This window comes from Apus apus, chromosome Z (assembly GCF_020740795.1).
Source record: "Apus apus isolate bApuApu2 chromosome Z, bApuApu2.pri.cur, whole genome shotgun sequence".
Classification (NCBI taxonomy): domain Eukaryota; kingdom Metazoa; phylum Chordata; class Aves; order Apodiformes; family Apodidae; genus Apus; species Apus apus.
Genome location: NC_067312.1, coordinates 76,747,282 through 76,766,938, shown reverse-complemented (window position 1 = coordinate 76,766,938; position 19,657 = coordinate 76,747,282). Strand labels below are relative to the sequence as shown.

The following is a 19,657-nucleotide window of genomic DNA, read 5'->3' as shown; positions in this document are numbered from 1 at the left end:
CGAGGCCGGGGAAGGGGGCTGGGTCCTGCCGGTGGCTGCGGCGGGGGGCACGGGGGGCAGAGAGAGCAGGGGGAGCACGGGAAGCACAGGGAAACCGGGGGGCACAGAGAGCCCGGGGGGCACAGAGAGCACAGGGAGCCCGGGGGGCACAGGGGGCACGGGGAGCCCGGGGAAACCGGGGAGCACAGGCAGCCCGGGGGGCACAGGGGGGCACAGGGGAGCACAGGCAGCCCGGGGGGCACAGGCAGCCCGGGGAAACCGGGGGGCACAGGGAGCAGAAGCAGCCCGGGGAGCAGGGGCAGCCCGGGGAAACCGGGAAGCACAGGCAGCCCGGGGAGCTCCGCGCCCGGCCCCGCCGCCCCGGCCCGCCCCTCGCGGGGCTGAACGCGCCGGGCTCCGCTGCTGCTGCTCCCGCAGCCGCCGCAGCAGCAGCAGCGGGAGGAGGAAGATGGAGCCGGGTAAGGAGCCCCGGGGGTCTGCGGGGGAGAAGCCCGGCGAGCCCGAAGCGGTGTCTTTCCAGGCCCGGCTGTGGAAGAACCTGCAGCTGGGGGGCAAGGGCCGGAGCGGCGGGGGGCGGGCGCTCGGCCGCACCGCGGAGCCCCCCGCCCCGCCGCCCGCCGGCCGGGGGGACCCTCCGCCCAAGCGGGGCGGCTTCAAGCGGCGGCGGCAGGTGCTGGACCGCGTCTTCTCGTCCTCCCAGCCCAACCTGTGCTGCTCGGGCGCCGAGCCCTCGGAGCCGGGCGGGGAGGCCGGCTCCGCCCTGCGCCGGCTGCGGGAGCATCTGCTGCCCCCGGGCAAGGGTCCGCCCGCCCGCCGGGACCACCATGAGGGGCAGGAGGGGCGGCGGCCCGCGGGGCACCTGTCCCACCAGAAGAGCTCCTCGCTGCCCGGCACCGCCTGCCTGGAGCAGCTGCTGCGGGGCTCGCCCGGCGCCGGGAAGGAGCCGCGGGCGGAGGAGGGAGACGGCGGCGGCAGCGCGGTGAGCTGAGCGTCCGAGCCGGGGGGTGCGGGGCGGCTGGGGCTGCGCAGGGAGGCAGGGAGAGGAGGAGAGGTGGTCCCGGGGAGCCGGGGGGCTGCAGGGAGGGCAGCGGGGCGGGAGGGCGGCCCGGAGGGGGGGCAGGGGAGGGGAGGGGGGCCCGGCCAGGTGACGGGAGAGGGGCCAGGTGAGAGGAGGGGAGGGGGGCCAGGTGAGGGGAGGGGGGGCCCGGTGAGGGGAGGGGGGCCCGGTGAGGGGAGTCAGATGAGGTGAGGGGGGCCCGGCCAGGTGAGGGGAGGGGAGCCAGGTGAGGTGAGGGGAGGGGAGCCAGGTGAGGTGAGGTGAGGGGAGCCCGGTGAGGTGGGGGGAGCCCGGCCAGGTGAGGGAGGGGGGCCAGGTGAGGGGAGGGGGGCCAGGTGAGGGGAGGGGGGCCCGGTGAGGCGAGGGGGGCCCGGTGAGGCGAGGGGGACCTGGCCAGGTGAGGGGAGGGGGGCCAGGTGAGGGGAGGGGGGGCCCGGTGAGGTGAGGGGGGCCAGGTGAGGTGAGGGGAGTCAGATGAGGTGAGGGGGACCCGGTGAGGGGAGGGGGGCCAGGTGAGGGGAGGGGGGCCAGGTGAGGTGAGGGGAGCCCGGTGAGGTGGGGGGAGCCCGGCCAGGTGAGGGAGGGGAGCCCGGCCAGGTGAGGCGAGGGGGGCCAGGTGAGGGGAGGGGGGCCAGGTGAGGGGAGGGGAGGTGAGGGGGGCCAGGTGAGGTGAGGGGAGCCCGGTGAGGTGGGGGGCGCCCGGCCAGGTGAGGGGGGGGCGCCCGGCCAGGTGAGGCGAGGGGGGCCCGGTGAGGTGAGGGGAGGGGGGCCAGGTGAGGAGAGGGGAGCCCGGTGAGGGGAGGGGGGCCCGGCCAGGTGAGAGGAGGGGGGCCCGTTGAGGGGAGGGGAGCCAGGTGAGGGGAGGGGAGCCAGGTGAGGCGAGGGGGGCCAGGTGAGGGGAGGCCGGCCGGCGGGGCGGGCAGAAGGCTGCTGCTGGTGCGGGAGGTGAAGCCAGGAGGCCGGGCGGTGAGGCGGGAGGGCGGCCGGGGCCGCTGTGCCCCCTGCCCGGCTGATGCCAAGCGCCCTTCACCTCCCAGGGGAAGATCCCGGGGCCTCCCCGAGCCCTGGCGAGCCTTTCCCCGCCGCGGGCTGGGCTCCCGGGCGGCTGGAGGGACCGGCCGGGCTGAGGGCACGCCGTGCTGCCCGGGGTGCCTGCCCTCTGGTCCTTCAGACCTTCCTTGTGTAGCCCTAGACAGAAAAAAAGTGTCCCCCGAGGCCGCAGCCGGGGTTTCATACCTGGAGCACAGGTTCCCCGGCCCCTCATGCCTTTCCTGGTGTCCCTGCCTGAGAGCCTGTCACTGCTGGTTGCTGTTCCTCAGGTAACCTCCCCCGTTAATTTGCCTGGTTATCCACATTCGAATCGTTATCCACATTCGAATCGTTATTGTTCGTTTCTTTTAATTCCCACAGGACGCCAGGGTGACAACCACTTGTACAAATTCAGTAGGTGGTGGGTGATGGGCAGAGCATGCCAGGCGTTGTCACACGTGGCTGGTGAAACAGTTGTTGGGGGCAATACTTGCTGGGGGAAGGTGATGGATGAAGCCGTAGCTCTTCCAGCCATAAGTTTTGGAATTAGGTGGTGGAGCTAGTGTTGATAGGGGCTGCTGAATCCTGGAATGAATTTCCTGCAAGGGAAGTGCAAAACATGTGAGTCATTCTGGAGTTTGTGTAGTTCGACGCAGTCATCCACTATTTTTTTTTTTTTTGCAGGAATAGTTGACTAATGCCTCTTATTGCATGTTGTCTTCTCCTGTCATCGGGGAGAAGTGAGTAACTGAAGCGAAAGGCATGATCATGTTGTCAAAAAGAAGCCGTGTGAATGTCTTCGGCTTCTGTCAGGGCTGTAGAACCTGTGGTCCTGGTCCACTGAAGAGTGGTGGTGGTTCTGCATGACTGGCAGCCGTTCCTGGAGGTCAGCAGCATTTTTATGTCTCTGCAGAGTCAGCCCTCAGCTTCACCAACATGAGACCTAGGCTTAACTTCTCTGCCTGAGTCCCACGGGGTTGTTTTGGTGAGAAACACCACGCTGGCTTGAAACTACTGTGGTTTATCCCTGGTATAAATCATGTTTGCAAATGTTTTGGATCACTGCTTCTTGACGTGGGATTATTTTGATAGATGTTCAGTAAACAGGTATTTCCTTCAGCAGTCAGTCCCCACCCCTGGCCCGCAGAAATGTACTGCACATTTTAAGTGCTGTTGTGCAGGTCTACAGGATATTCTTCTTTTCCAAAGACTGCTGCATCTAGCAATTAATAAATAAGAAAATGGGGGGTTTTCTCAGTTGTGTTCTGCTGTTGTGTTTAGCAAAGGAACAGCACATTTCTTTACAAAACATATGCATAGTTGTTTAGTTGTCAGGGCATCACTCTTGTTTTGAACAAGGTACAGTCATAACATTTGGAAGGAGTACTACTAATGAAAACAAAGTGGTACCCAGGCTTTCTAACAGTTGTCTTTAATTAGCAGGATTATGGCCAATTCCTCCAAGCACTTTTTATATTAACTTGGGCTGTGCCTGCATACCAAAATGGCTGGTTTTGGTATTAAATAAAGCTTGTTATGACTTTCGTGTCAGTGGAGTTTGCAGAGCTGCTCATAGAATCATAGAATCATAGAATCATAGAATCCTAGGGGTTGGAAGGGACCTCGAAAGATCATCTAGTCCAACCCCCCTGCCAGAGCAGGGTCACCCAGAGCACATCACACAGGAAGGCATCCAGGCGGGTTTTGAATGTCTCCAGCGAAGGAGACTCCACAACCTCTCTGGGCAGCCTGTTCCAGTGCTCTGTCACTCTTACAGTAAAAAAATTTTTCCTGATATTCATCTTAAACTTCCTATGCTCCAACTTGTATCCATTACTCCTTGTCCTATCACTGGTCTTCACTGAAAAAAGCTTAACTCCATCGTCTTGACACTCACCCTTTACATATTTGTAAACATTGATGAGGTCCCCCCTCAGTCTCCTTTTCTCCAAACTAAAGAGACCCAGCTCCCTCAGCCTTTCCTCATAAGGGAGATGTTCCACTCCCTTAATCATCCTTGTGGCTCTGTGCTGGACTCTTTCAAGCACTTCCCTGTCCTTCTTGAACTGAGGGGCCCAGAACTGGACACAATATTCCAGATGTGGCCTCACCAATGCAGAATAGAGGGGGAGGAGAACCTCTCTTGACCTACTAACCACACCCTTTCTAATACACCCCAGGATGCCATTGGCCTTCTTAGCCACAAGGGCACACTGCTGACTCATGGTCATCCTCCTGTCTACCATGACCCCCAGGTCCCTTTCACCTACACTGCTCTCCAGCAGGTCAGCCCCCAACCTGTACTGGTGCATGGCGTTTTTCTTCCCCAAATGCAAAACTCTACACTTGCTCTTGTTAAACTTCATCAGGTTTTTCCCCGCCCAAGTCTCCAGCCTGTCTAAGTCTCTCTGAATGGCAGCACAGCCTTCTGGTGTGTCAGCCACTCCTCCCAGCTTGGTGTCATCAGCAAACTTGCTGAGGGTACATTCTGTGCCCTCATCCAGGTCGTTGATGAAGATGTTGAACAACACCGGTCCCAGTACCGACCCCTGAGGGACTCCACTAGTCACAGGCCTCCAACTAGATTCTGCCCCATTGACTACAACTCTCTGACTTCTTCCTTTCAACCAGTTCTTGATCCACCTCACTGCCTGATCATCAAACCCATACTTGATCAACTTATCTACAAGGATGCTGTGGGAGACGGTGTCAAATGCTTTACTGAAATCAAGATAGACCACATCTACCGCTCTACCATCATCTATCCACCTAGTAATTTCCTCATAGAAGGCTATGAGGTTAGTCAAACATGACTTACCCTTGGTAAAACCATGTTGACTGCTCTTGATGACCCCCATCTCCTTGATATGTCTAGAGATAGTGCCAAGGACAAGTTGTTCCATTACCTTTCCAGGGATGGAGGTGAGGCTGACCGGTCTATAGTTACCCGGGTCCTCCTTCTTGCCCTTCTTGTAGACTGGAGTGACGTTTGCTATCCTCCAGTCCTCAGGCACCTCTCCAGTTACCCATGACTTACCGAAGATGATGGAGAGTGGACTAGCAATGACCTCCGCCAGCTCCCTCAGCACCCTTGGATGCATTTCATCCGGACCCATCGATTTATGGATGTCCAGATTATGCAACTGATCCCTAACCCAATCCTCATCTACTATGTCCTCACCTATCTTGACTACTTCTGGGGTTATATGAATCTGGGGCTCATGGGAAAAGCCTGCAGGAGTAAAGACAGAGGCAAAGAAGGCATTCATCATGATGTTTGTTTTGGAGGGGTGACTTGAAACAGCTTTTCTGCTCTTCCATAATCAGCACTCTTCCCATCTCCTGAGGTATAATCTCACTCAGATTATTGAGTCTGATTTTATTCACCAGCTGGGGAAATGAGACTCAGACTAACAAGCACTGTTGGGCTGCCTTCAGTGGTATCTGGTACTCTTTAGTGCTCTGTTACACAGTAAGTACCTTCCACTGTCACTGGCTGGAGTTTCCAGTTCAGTGTATTTCTGCAGTGCACTCTTGCACACTTCACCCCCAGGGCAGTAAGGTCCCTGCCTAACTCCAGTCATGGCATTTACACCCCTCTGAGAATTTGGGATTAGAATTCTGGTAACATGAGCTTGGAATAATTTATTTACTTAGAGCTGCACAGACTTTCAGAGGTGACCAGATTTTTATTGCTCAGCAGCCTTATGTCTCAAAAAAATTCTAGTAATTTACACAATCACAAAAATGAGATTAAGTTACCTAGAAACAAAACAATACTATAATTACAACTTGCTTCAAGATATGTTTAAGATTTGGTGGAATTACAGGGGCAAGCATCAAGCCTGTTGATTTTTTTTTTATTTTTAGCAAGTATGTACACAGAAAAGATCTGGATATTTAAGGGAGATGGTGAGGGAAAAATAAAATTATGTGAGAAGTCAAACTTCTTGTGCTTTTAAGCTGAAATAATACAGCTGTCATCAGTGAAAAGGAGTAAAATTAGTGTAGTGGATAGGAAGACTTGCAATGTAAGTTGCACTGCTCAAGGTGGATTTAATTTTGGAATGTCCTTTTTGCTGTAGTTAAACCATTTAGAATTACTTGAATTTACAGTAACATGGTACAGTGATATTGCATTGAACATGGACCATCTAGCAGAGGACTGGTTCTCTCAGCAGGGAATAAACCTTCTCTTTAGTATCTTGCTTCAAGTAAAGCTGCAGATGTAAGAGTGAAGTTTCATGCGAAGAATAAACATTACATTTGGGCTCTAAATAGTGATTTAGCTATCCTGTGAAGACTGAATGCTTCTCAGATGATCTTGAATAGTGCTGGGGAGGGAAAGGCATCAGAACGATTGTGTTTGTTGGCAGGAAACTTGGGATTCCTTTAAAGGGTGGCCAAAGTGTAAATATGGTTTATTAGGGCAAAGAAATAAACAGACATGGAATTAAACATCATCCTTCTTCCATCTTTCAAAGACTTGGTCAATCCTTCCCTAACCCTTGAGATGGCATCTTCTTCACCTTCACATGCTGCAGGGAGCAAAATGAGGGTGATGGCATCCTCCTGGAGTGTTTCATGGGCTGGAGATGACAGCAGCCCACCAGGAGCTGTGCTGGGACCCCCAGTGACTGAGCAGGCTGCTCTGCCCCGAGGCAGTGCAGCAAGGGTTTTTCTGCTTGCCCCTTATAATTGACACCTCCTTGCCAGAAGGATCTTGGATTTACCCAGCAGTGCCTGTGCCAGCACGGCCTTTCTCCTGAATGTGAGATGTAGCTTTGTTTGGAGAGCTTTACACCCCTTGCAGTTTATCAAAATGGAATAGTGAAAACCAGGAGGGTGGAAGTATCACCGTTCCTTAAGATTTACAGTCGTAAAGAACTCACAAGTGTTAAATGATCTTAATCAGAGGTGTGGGCATACCTGGTCTTCAATTAGTGGATATCAAGAGCATTTAGGGAGAGGTTTTTTGGCTGAAGGGGTGTCCAGGCAACAGTGAGAGTTGTGGGCATGTTTCCCTGGTAGGTTTTCTTGCAAGATAGTAATTTAGTAGCAACAAACTTGGTGACTTTTTAAAGCGTGTCACAGGTTGATCCATTTGGTTGAAAGAGCAGACAGATTCTTAACTGCTTCCCTCCCTCTCTCCAGCTTTGTCATTACAGGGGTAAACTGGGGATTTGGGAGGGGGGCAAGAGGGAGGATGACTAGGGCTGCTGCTCAACCTCTAGATGTGTAGCCATAGAAAGTGAAACTCCATTAGTTTTGCTGCCACAGAACTATTTCCTTAATGAGGCATCCTTCAGATCTACGTTAGTGGGTCATCAGAGACTGGGTAACAGTGGGTCTGGATTATCGAACAGGGTGTGATGCAAGAGAGAGACATGAGACAAGAAAAGCTGTAGATGTGCATCCAGATGCAGGGTGTCTCATTTTCTCAATAATGTGTAGATATTGCTCAATAAAGCTGTGTGAGAGAGCTGTGTGGCACATGAGAGGGATGCACAGAAAAGGGGGGAGTTCAGTGAGCTGGATTGTGTTGAAGGGAGGTTGCACTTTCAGAGCAAGGAGCATGGCGTTGTGCTGAGATGTCTGGGAAGGAGAAAGGGAAGAGGCGTGATGAAAAGCAAGCAGAGGCAGAGCTGCAAGGAAGCCTGAGGAGAGGGGAGTTTGGAATTTGGTGTGGAGGAGGGTGCAGAGCCTGACTGGCATACTGTGCACGCTTGTCTGCATGCACCAGAATAAATCTACATCTGGCATAGAGCCTCTGGAGTCAGTGAAGTTACATGAGGGAAAAATTTAGCTTGTTTGTTCTTATTGGCATATGTCACGGGTCATGTTTCAGTAATTGATCCAGCCAATGAAGGCAAAATAACAAAACAAAACTGAGAGAAAGTGTCAGCAAAAAGCTGCCCAGATAATGTCACCCAAGAGAATCTGAATTGCTGCTTCAGATTTCTAAGAAACTGCACTGGGAAAGGTGAAGGTGATGAGGAAAATAAATCAGTTCTGACTGTCAGGGATTACTTTTTCCTGAGATAGTGCCAATACAAAACAAGAAGAGCTGGAGAGAGCTAATTTGCACAGGTATTTGGAGCATGACTTGAGGGCAGCAGTTTTGAGAATAACAGGGCAACGTTTTAGAAAATTGGAGAAAGCTTTGTTTTGAGTATCTGACAACTGACCCATAGAGAGTAAGTAGATGAGTAAATGTTTAGGCTGTGTCAGGAGGGCCTGGAACTTGTTAATAGAAATTACATAGAAATAGAAACAGCAAGCAGGAGCGAAAAGCTGTTGCTAATGTACATTTCTTTTTAAGAAAGTTGTTGCAGCCTCTCAAGGCTGCTTGTTTCTCCAAGAGCTTAATTAGACATCTGATTTTATCAGGGGATGTTCTGCATTGCCTTGTTTTGTCATGGTATTAATCTGTGACAAAAGGTTTGTCTTTTAGCAGTTTGAGATTCATTGATCTGTTTCTTGCACTGCCAACTTCTGACCAGTCTATCAATTTACAGTATGTAGATACGGTGTCTGTATATTACTGACATTATAATCAAGAATGGTACATCTGGATTGTATTTAATCATATCCTGAATAACCTCTGCTTAATTAACTAAGGAATCTCTCAAGAGTTTTCAAAGTGAGCTGCGTAACTTTTCAGAATTGGCCAGTTTACATTCATCCTCCTGAGAAATACTTTAATGTTTTAAAATTAACCTATGACCTCATTCAATATTTACTTTCTGTTTTGTTTTGTTTTGTTTTTTTAATCCCTGCCTTCACTGCTCATATGTAAAGGTGTTCATGGTAAAATAATTGTATTATGAGTAGCAGATGGTTGGTGGATAGGATGAAGAGGAAGACTATGTCTCAGAAAATCAAGTAATTAATAAGGATGTTTAGCAGTCTTCCCCTCCTTTGTGTTCTGTTTGGATGCTGCTGGTGTTCTCCCGTGGAGTCATTTGACCAAATAAAATCTTTAGCTTCAGTTTATTGACCAAACAGAACTAGTACTTAAAAGTTCCTGAGTGCTTAATTCCTTCCCTGAAGAGAAGGCATTAACTATATGAGTGACTGGGAGGTGCTAAGTACGTGTAAAAGCACTGAAATAGATTCCTTTGCTTGTTCCAAACAGAACTTTTAGCAGGGATTAACATGGAACAGTGCAATGCAGGATGAAGATTTTCCTGAAAGGCAGTATTTAACCCCGTGTTGGAAGTTCTGTAGCAAAGTAATGTTGAAAAGACTTGTCTTATTCTTACTTTTTTTTTGTATTTTCTTCAGTATTTCTTTTGTAGGCTGCATAATTTATTACAGGATAGCAGTGCTGTAAGGTAATGAGATAATTTTTATCTCTGCAGCAAGACAGTCACCTCTGCCCTGTTTGTGCTTTTCTGTAGCTAGTGAAGCTGATATAATTTTGCATTTGCCCAGGAAGAGATTCAGCAGTAAGTCTCTAACAAAGCATATGATATTCTTCCTCTAAAAAAATAAGCTTATTTTCCAGGTGGGCAAATCGAATAAATAAGTCTTGTAATTTAGCTGTGGCCCATGGGTAAAGCGTGTGATAAATAGCTCATTATCTCCAGGATAGGTGGGTTTTTTGTTGTTGTTTCGTTTAAATATGTATCTCCCCAGAGGAGTGTAGCAAAGCAAAATTCTGAGTTAAATTACACACCTGCTTTTCTGTTAGTATCTCTTCTTGCTGGTTAAATGTACTCTGTGAATAATGGACAATTCTGGGGCCAGGTGATGGCACAGCAGAAACATATTTAGAGCTTTTCCTGTCAGTGGGAAGGGGACTTCATCTATTGGGACAGATTGTGTTGAACTGTCAAAAAGTTAACAGTATCTGCAGCACTGTATTTGAAATGTCTCTTCATTTTGATACTGGAAGTGCAAACCTCTGTGAGCATAATTTATTCCTTTCTTCAGCCAATGTTCTCTGTAGTTCTTGGCTGCTCATTGTTTTATGTGTTTTATTTTAATTATTTTTTAGGCTTTGACCTTCATCCTAAGATCACAAGTTGCTGCAAGAAATGCAGAGGCAACAACCACACATGCTTCTGAATTACACGGTGTTACTTCAGACTTTTCTCAGATATGTGCAAATCTGGTTCTTTAGAGCTCTGTATTTTTCCTCTAGCTTCCTTCTGCTCTTTTGAAAGGGGAGAGAGAGGAAGTAAATTTTTTTCCTGAAAAATCTACTTTAGTCAATTTTTTAACTGCTCTTAACCACTCACACTGTAAAGATGCTCTGTAAATCTCACTAACAGTTTTTGAAATGCTGCAGTGTGAAAACTTTTGCTCTCCTCCCTCTGCCCTGTTCTGGAGAAATTCTGCAAGTGTTTCTCAAGAAAATCACGTCCCAAGAATGAGTCATGAAATGTGGTATCAGGTGATCAGATATTTTTTGGAGAAAGGCTGAGTGCTGTTTACATAAGGAAACTCTCTTCAGTCTGCATGCTGTGGGCAGGATTTGTTTGGTTTTGATCTGTCTCAGTTTACTGTCTCTGCTGTGCTTCTGATCAGGTGATCATGTTAGACAAAGATGAATAATCCTTTGAAGGCTTGCTAACATTTGATGAACAAGATAAAATTGATGTGCCTGACATACTCTTTTGTGCAGTACATCCAATTAAGCCATTAGTTAATTAATATCCTCCTTGGTTTCTCACCTTGTGTGAACTGTTCTGTTTCATCTTTCTTATGGAAGAGATACCCATACTGATGAGGCACTTGGTTGCTGCTCCTCAAGTGTGTTATTAAATCAGTGGCTAGACTGTCCTGTAGCTAATGCTAAATATTTTCTGGCACCTTTTTAGATAAATACCAGAATCTTTGATAGTGCCAGAGGGGCAAGAACCCAGAAACTTTTCTGTTGCCTGTGTTTGGTTAAGGTGACTTATGCTGCAATTCATGCACAAGAGCAGAATTATAAATCATAGAAGGGTTAAGGTTGGGAGGGACTTTAAAGATCATCAGGTTCCAACTTCACTGCATGAGCAGGGACACTTCTGACTTGACCAGGGTGCACAAGCCTGATCCAGCCTGGCCTTGGACACCCCCAGGGAGGGGGCAGACACAGCCTCCCTGGGTAGCCTGTTCTAAGTGCCTTACTGCCTTCATGGTGAAGAATTTCTTCCTAATGTTTAATCTACATTTCCCCTCTTCCAGTTGAAAACTGTTTCCCCTTGTCCTATCACTGCCCCCTCTGGTGAAAAGTCCCCCCCCCCAGCTTTCCTGGAGCCCCTTCAGGCACTGGAAGGTGCTCTAAGGTCTCCCTGGAGCCTTTTCTTCTGTGCCCTAGAACAAGGCATATGGTAGAGGTCACTGGCTCAAATGTAGTTTCAGTCTGTGCTGTCTCTGTATATGCTGGCAGACACAAAGCATGGGAGAGAGAAAGTTGAGGCCTTTTCCAGAAACTTCTTCATGTCTCTTTTGAAGAGAACTTGGTTTTAAGCTGTGGCAAAGCTACTGTGCCCTGTCCTGAAAAGGTAGCTGCATTCTAGGGACTCTTAGATTCTTTTTTTTATCATAGGATCATAGAATGGTTTATGTTGGAAGGGACCTTAAAGATCATCCAGCCCCATCCATCCTGCATGGGCAGGGACACCTCCCACTAGACCAGGTTGCTCAGCTCATCATCCATCCTGACCTTGAACATTGCCAGGGATGGGGATTTCCTCCTAATGTCTAATTTAAATCTCCCCTCTTCCAATTTTAATCCATTACCCCTTGTGCTCTCACTACATGCCCAAAGCTAGAAAATCCTACCTGTTTACTTCAACGTGGGCTCAAAATAAATCAGCTGGTTCGGTCTGGCCAATAGCTCCAAATTATTTGAGAGAGGGGACAAAACTCTTTGCAGCAGGTAAAGGCAAATGCTGACTTCCTACTGTTGCATTTCCTGGGCCAGGAATTATCAAATGAAACTTCATGCAAAGCAGTGAAAAGAGTCTGAAATTCTAGGAATCTTTGATGAAAAATAGAAAGAATAATCAAACTGTTAATTGAAGGTAAGAAACGGATCTTCCACCTTTCATTTTAAGGGCATCCTTACTCTTACAGGCTTATTGCCTTCTTTGGCACAGAATTTTTATATTCTGTTACAGTTTGAATAACTCCCTTTTAAATTTTTGAACATTATTGACATTAGTTGGGTGTTTTAATGTTCTGCATTACTGTAGTCAGTGTAATATTGACGTGAAAACTGTTCCATGCTGCAAGAGCTTGCTTTTGCAGTTTGTATTTTTTTACTACATTTTAATGAAAACAACAGTAATACCATGTGGGAATCAGCTGGTTTCCAGGAAACGTGAAGGACTAAATGCATATTTGTAAAGTAAACCTTGTAAGATGCATAAAAATCCCCCTATGTGCTACAAGAATTGGGAATTTTAATCTTTATCATGTTTATGAGATTTATGTCTAAGATACAGCTAATAAATGTACTTTAGGATGCAGAGTAACAGTTAATCTTCTCATGCAATTTACTTTATAACATTTATGGTACAGCATTTTCTGTGAGTTAGTGTGGAATAACAATAGAAACAGTCTAATCATTGTGACATATTGGAGATCTGCATTTCTGAAATGATCTCCAGAATTAAGGGATTTTTCTTTTAAATTAAATCTCCACAGATTAGGGGCAGGGGGGATTTGATGGTTTGTTTTCTCAGCTTTGGGAAGTTTAAGCGTGTCAGTCATCTAATGTGGAATGTCTGTATTTCATGGATCTCTTACAGAGGTAGTGTTTCTTAGTCACCTAGTGCAGAAAAATTGAGCAGCTTCCCTGTTTCAGAAGCATCCTTGTGTTAAATAGAACTAGAAAAGTGAAATAGGAATCATGCTAAAAAATTGAGTGTGATAGAAAAAGTATGCTTGTAGTACAATGAATTATGCTTATTCCTGCTTTTCCCAGTAGACCCTTTTAGCACTGTGTCAACCTGCAAAAGTGCTGCCTTATTTTGGTTCTAAATTCTTGCTGCTTTTGCCTTCTAATTTTACTTAAAACTTGGGATTTTTTAGAAAAATCTGTTCCTTTCCAGTGAGTATAAAGAGCTAGAAACAAAATCATTGTCTCTAAAATAATTAATACACATAAACAGAGCTCCTCAAGGACATTGAAAGTTCCCCTGTCCGCTCCAAAGCTGGTAAATTGAAATGTGTATCTCAAGCCTTGTTGACTATTTTAATATTTAGAAGGTAAATATTAACTTCAGCTTTAAAGTTTTCTGCTCTTTCTGGTGATGTTTGGTTGGACTGTTCCTCCAGACAAATGTTAACTTTAGGCCTACTTGTAGTAATGGTTTGAATAACACAAGATGTAGTTAAGTCACCTAGTGCCAGAAGCCTCTGTCAGCTGCAGGAAAACATTGGATTTACTTGATCTTTCTGGCTTTAAACATGCATGTCTGGGAATTGAAGATGTGCCATACTCTAGATAAACCACTTACAAAACCAAAATAAAAAGCAAAAAGGCCCAATTACTCCTACGTGTTTCTGCTTGTCCTTTCTGCTGTAATGGTGATCACAAGTGACAAAACTCCCAATGCTGGTACTTTTTATTATTTAGAAAAGAAACACCAGCACTGCAACTTAGGTGTTTATTGGCCAGTTGCCCTATTACACAGTTTGTACTCAAACAAAAACCTCTGTCAAAACCCTGCTGTGAGTTGCTTTGGTTGTAGAAGGAGAAGAAGCTGTTCATGGTACATAAGAATGTTCCTATTTTTGTGAGTGATTGAAAATATCTAGGAGAAAAGGAAGAACTTTTGTGGTTCCTTACATTGAAGAGTGTGTGTCTGGGAGCAGGCACTGAAAGCAGACCAGGCAGAGTAGTCCAGTATTTGCCAGGAGGACAGACCAGGGTCTTTTAGCCTTGTGTGTGTAGCACTTCTAACCTGCTGTGATGTTCCTTCTTGGATCTGTCTCTGGGTGTCTCCTAGGGCTCTTGGACATGTGCAGAGACCTAAGGATGCAGCTGTATGGGAGAGGAGGGTTGAGGAGGGCAAGGGAGAGAGAGATGCCTGAGATGTGCAGGAGAGATCTCCACACACTACTGTATTTTGTTCACTTTTGGTGTAGTAAGTCATGCAAAAATCAAAGAAAAGGTGTTGACATCACTTAACTGCAATTAATTTTGGGCTGTTATTGTTCTAAGCACAGAGATCATGAAGTGTTTCTTTCCTTCACAACTGCACTGAATAATTCATACCAAAGGTTTGAGAGGAGCTGTTTGGAGAGGTCAAGACACCCAGGAGAAACAGGTCCTAGACAAGGCACAAAGCATTTTGAAATGGGGCAGTAATGCAAGACAAAGCTACTGAAAATCTCTGCAAGTTCCTTTCTAAGGAAAAGGATATCAATCAGTTGCTTGCTCTGTTCTTTTTTTGGCAAAGAAGAATGACTTCATTCTGTTGATTTATTCTGAAATGGCTGATGTAATGTGTGTAACTTTATTGCTGTTGAGAGGACTGATGAGAAGCAGGGAGGGAAATAGTGGTGGTGGTGTAAAAGTGGGATTATATCCCTTGGGATGCAAGGAGTGGTGGCTGGTCCTGGACAGGTGCTTTGGTCTGCATGGCTGCCAACAGCTGTTGCTGACGGGGAGTTTATTCAGGCAAAACACCTTTGATTTGCTTTCAGAGTTACATCAAAACAGTGTGCGAGTGTGCATGTAGGTGAGATGGAGGGGAAGGGACAGGGAAAATGAGCAGAAACCTTTGTATTAGAAGAGGGTCCCTTCTGCTCTTCTCTCATTGCTACGTATTGTCATCAGTGTGATAATTTCTGTACTGACAGTTTATGCACTAATAGCACAAGCACAGTAAACTCCGAAGAGATTTATCATGTGAATTCCAGCAACTCAACTGGTAACATGTTTCCTGGTCTCTTAATCCAAAGTTCTGGATAGAATGTCAGTCTTATACTGCCCTAGTTGTTACAGTCATTACCCTTTGTTTTATAATGAGCTCATTCTGGACCGTTTATTTCAAATTTCATCATCATTTAATACTATTGCAATGATAATGCAGCACTTAAAAGCATGAGTAACTCTTCAAACTTTGTCTTTTTTATGTAACACTCATTAACAGTCTTACAAGTTATTGGTTTCTGTATGTGCCCTGCAGTTTAGTTAGTTGGTGAGGCAGATCTGTAGGTCTTAATAATTAAAACAGGGCAGGCTTCTGCTGCACAAGAGTGTGATGACAGGTGGCATAGTGATGCCAGATTGCAGAAGGGTTGCACTGATGTCTGACTGTCACATTATTTGGGTACAGCCTTCAGAAGCTGCTGGTCTGTTCCTTTTCACTGCGCAGAATCTGCAGGCATGTTGTCCTTTGGAAGGCACTTGGGAAAGGAGATAAGAGAGGTTTTCTTTCAGTGCAACTTTCCAGGGCATCCTGGCTCAGGGAGTAATTATTTGGTTTTTATAAATTCATTGGGGAATGCAGTGGTTTTCAGCTATATATAGTTCATGATGAAGTCAATATTTCAGCACTTTGAGGTTTGGCAGAAAAAAGGATTGACATCTCTTATTGACTGAATTTGTTCAGAGCAGGGCAGAACTATAACCCCTGAGTTTATTTTTAAAATATGGGAAGGTTTATTACCATGCTGCTGGAATCTTTGTTGCTGGGTGTAAGACTGAAGTGTTGGAGACTAAAAGTATTTGATTTTATCCTTGTTCTCAGTACTAAAAATGAAGATTGAGATTTCAGAAGGCATCGGTGTGAACATGCTTTTTTTTAAAACAACTACTGTTGAAAAGTGAGGTGTTTATGACCAGACCATATAAAAAAATTGAAGTTTTCTATATTGTCCTCTCTCTGAAGTATTTGATATTTAACGAGAGACTTGCCTATTTTGTGAAAAGTGTACAAAAGTTGTAATTTCTCCTGTGCTATATATATGCTTATATCAGGTGCACCCCTTGTCACCTGGTGATGTGCTGTTTAAAAGAAGCAATAGTTGTTGCATGGCTAGAGTATGAATTTTCACAAAATCTAGGATTGCTGCTGTGTTCTCATTAGCCAGCTATATTTATTCTGGTCAATTTACTGCTAATTGTCCAGGTAATTACTTATCAATTATTTGTTATGTCATATAATTCAATGGAAATAATTTTTGTCTGCATTGCACTGCATAGGTGGGAAACTGTCATGGTATTTCCCAGTTTATCTTCAAATTTTCAAAAATTCCCTTGCATTCAGTGACAGGATATATGGAACCAGTTGAAAGCTGCAGGGGAGGTTCAGACTTGACATTAGGAAACGTTTCTTTAGGGACAGGGTGGTCAAACCCTGGGACAGGCTCTCTTAGAGGGGTGGTTGATGCCCCCAGCCTGTCAGTGTTTAAGATGCATGTGGTCGATACCCTTAATAACATGCAGTGACTTTTGCTCAGCTCTGACATGGTCAGAGGGGTGGACAAGGTAATTGTTGTAGGCTCCTTACAACTGAAAATTATCTGTTACTCCATTCCATTCCAAATCTGATTTTTAAAAAGTGGGGAAAACTGCAAAAGCACTGATAACAGTAACAAGTAAAATAGCTCTGTTCCAGTTGATCAGTGGGATTAGGGGTTTCTTCTGTTTACTGTGTTTATTAATCAGAAAAATAAGAATTTTAATAAAATTCTCTTAGCCTGTCAGAGGGATTGCTTTTTTATTGCACTAAGTGTTAGCTGAGCTGTAGTTCTCTACTGTGTTACAGTTTGCTCAGACAAACAGAAAACCCATGTAATTTCTTCTGTTTCAGAATCTGCTGTTGTAATGTGTGGGAAATGAATAAACTAGCATTATTTATTTATTTGTCTCATATCAGGAAGGGCCAACCTGCTGTAAGTAACACATTTTATTTGTGCTGCTTGGTTATCTATAATGGAAAAAATGCCTTGAGGCCTAAAATACATTTAAGTGTTGTTTTTTTTCTTCAAAATGACATCGTGACTTCCAAAAAAAAAAAAACCTGAACAAAGTTACACACTTCAGGTTTGGTTTTTTTTTTTCCCCTGTGTAGAAGTCATGCACCAGCTCATGAGTGGTGCTTAGATGAAGTGATGACAACATGTGAAAGGCAGGATTATTACTGGACTAGCCATTGTAACAATAAGCAGGAAGAGAAGTCTTTTTGTGCTTCTTCCTGGCAGGTGTCTCATCCTGTTCTCTGCTGTGCAGCTGTAGTTGCTGCAAAGGGTTGCCAGTCAGGCTGCTTTTCCTGGTTTTCTGCATCACCTCAGTCATCAGTGCCCAGATAAAATGTCTGTTGACAGCAAACAGAAAATCAGCCCTTCTCTCTCTTGCCACCCTTGTTCAATCCCAACATCTTTCCCTGTTTTTTTAAAGTTGGCTTTTATAGGACTTTATTCCAGCAGGAGACAAGATACCTTTTGGGTGATCCAAAGTGATTGTATTACAAGTAATTGGTTTTATTTCTCATTATATATAAAATGTTTCTGTTTTAGATGTTGACTTCATAAGACTGTTATATTTATCTTAATTTTATTGATGTAAGTTTAATAATAGACCTGAATGTTATCTGTGCTGATCCAGTAATATATTAAATATCCTCTGATACTTTTCAGTGAGGTCCTCTAGGAGTCCTCCACTGATTGCTCTGAAATGGCAAGAGGAAAAAAAAAAAGTAGGCATGGAAAAAACTGGCCTAGGAATAAGCTAGTCTTCAAGTCAAGAAGCTTTTCATTCCACACAGGAGCTTTCCAGTACAATTACTTTCAGAACATGAAACGTCGTTGCTGAATGACCTAGTAATGGCAGCAGGAGATTAATGTGCTCTGCTAGTAAATATGCCATTGAGCTGCAGTGTGGGAAAAATCTTTGTGCTTCCCAAGTATATGATCTGAATGGTGATAATGCACCTGTTTTGCCAAGAGTAGCTAGTCGTGGGTTTTCTCACTAGTTCATTTAGGGGACACAATTTTTCTGATAATGGGAATTTCAGTTTCTTAGCAGATGAATAAATTGCATTAAAAGGCTTTTATCAGAAGCCCACCAAGTTTTCACTTGAAACTTTAAACTGAAAGAATCAGTTGTTGTGTAATTACCTAGGGATGGTTGGCCAAAAATTTACAGGGAAATAAAAAGCTTTATTCGCAGTAGATTAAAGTGAGATGTAATCTTGTAAAAAGTGATAGCAGTCATAAGCAAACAGCAGAGGAGGGAGTGTGGCAGTTAAAAGCAGAAGAGCAAACAGCCATCAACCGTTCTGCTCAGTAATTGCTGTTTCTAAAGAAGCTGCTGAGAAACTGACATATGTGGTATCTTATGTAAAGCTGTGATTAATTTTTTTTCCTTGCCATCAGTGAAATACAGTATGTGGAAAATATGCCAGACTTTTCTTTCAGGGTGGGAAAGAGACTGGTAAATTTTATTTATTTATTTAATAAAGTAAGGAAAACTGTACTTTAATTTGAATGAAAGCTGACTTTTCTCCCCAAAGTGTTTATTTTTCAAAACTGGACCATGTAAAAGAGAGCTTCAAGCAGTGGAATGCTAGATCCATCACTGGGCTTGGGATATATCAATTCATTACCCTCACCCATCTGCCTGCAGGTTATGGATGCCTTCTGCAGGATCCATTCTGTGCCAGCAGGGTGAGTTAATCGACTTGAACTGCTGGGAAAAGAATCACTTTCACTTAGCGGTCACAAAATGGCCTGATCTAATGCCTGGGAAGGAAACCTCTCTTGAGGAAGAGTGAGAGGGATCCCAGATGGTCTGTAGTCTCATAGTTAGGGCATTTTGGTGCAAGCTAGCTGGCATTATTAAATTCCAGCTCCAAATTAGGCAGAGCGAATGTATTTGAGCTTGTCTCAGTTACACTGTAAGATTGTTGGACTATGGGATATTGTGTTTAAAGTGAATGTGTTACCTCCTTCTGTTCGTTTTCCCTCATGTCCTAAAAGGCAGGGATATACCAAGCATTCCTGCCTTTTGGCTTTGCCCGGAGTGCCTGAGTGAGAAGATGCTTTTGGTGAAAGTACTGAGTGGGTTCAGACAAGGTGTGAGATTCAAGAATAGGTGATACCTGGAAGGCTTTGCTGGTGGGAATCAAAATGCAGATGTCATGTGCACCTACATTCAGATGGCACTTGACCAGGGATGCTGCAGGTCTCTGTGTCAGTGTACGAGTTCCTCCAAGTTCTGCTGTGTGTCTCATGAAATTACTTCAGTGTTAAGACATGACCTTGAGCCAAAAGGCTGGCAAGAATGTTACGTGATAAACAGGAGAGGAATTTTTTTGTTTGGTTGAGAATATTGCGTAAGGACTTGTGACATAAAGAGCAAGAACAGGTACAAACATCAGTAGCATCATATCCCAGAATCTCTAGTATTTCAGTATAACAAAAGCTAAATATCTGCAGTTACTTACAAGATACACAGGTCACACCTGGTTCACACTCCCTCCACCAGAGATTTTGCTTAGGCATTGTAATCTTTACTTTGTGTCAGGAGTTGGAAATGACCCTGTCCTTTTTGTCTTCCAAAATCTGGTATCTGCAGTCTTTCGTCCACCATCTGTCACCTGTTTTGGCCTATTG

General features: G+C 45.5%; 1 protein-coding gene across 1 annotated transcript in view; it reads left to right on the top strand.

Annotated features, from left to right (window-relative positions):
• The first annotated feature begins 448 nt into the window (after positions 1 to 448).
• MCTP1 (multiple C2 and transmembrane domain containing 1) overlaps positions 449 to 19,657 on the top strand; it is a 276,702-nt gene continuing 257,493 nt past the window's right edge. Inside the window, exon 1 of the mRNA XM_051643546.1 lies at positions 449 to 979. Within this exon, the coding sequence (XP_051499506.1) occupies positions 449 to 979 (531 nt within the window). The remainder of the gene's footprint in view (positions 980 to 19,657) is intronic.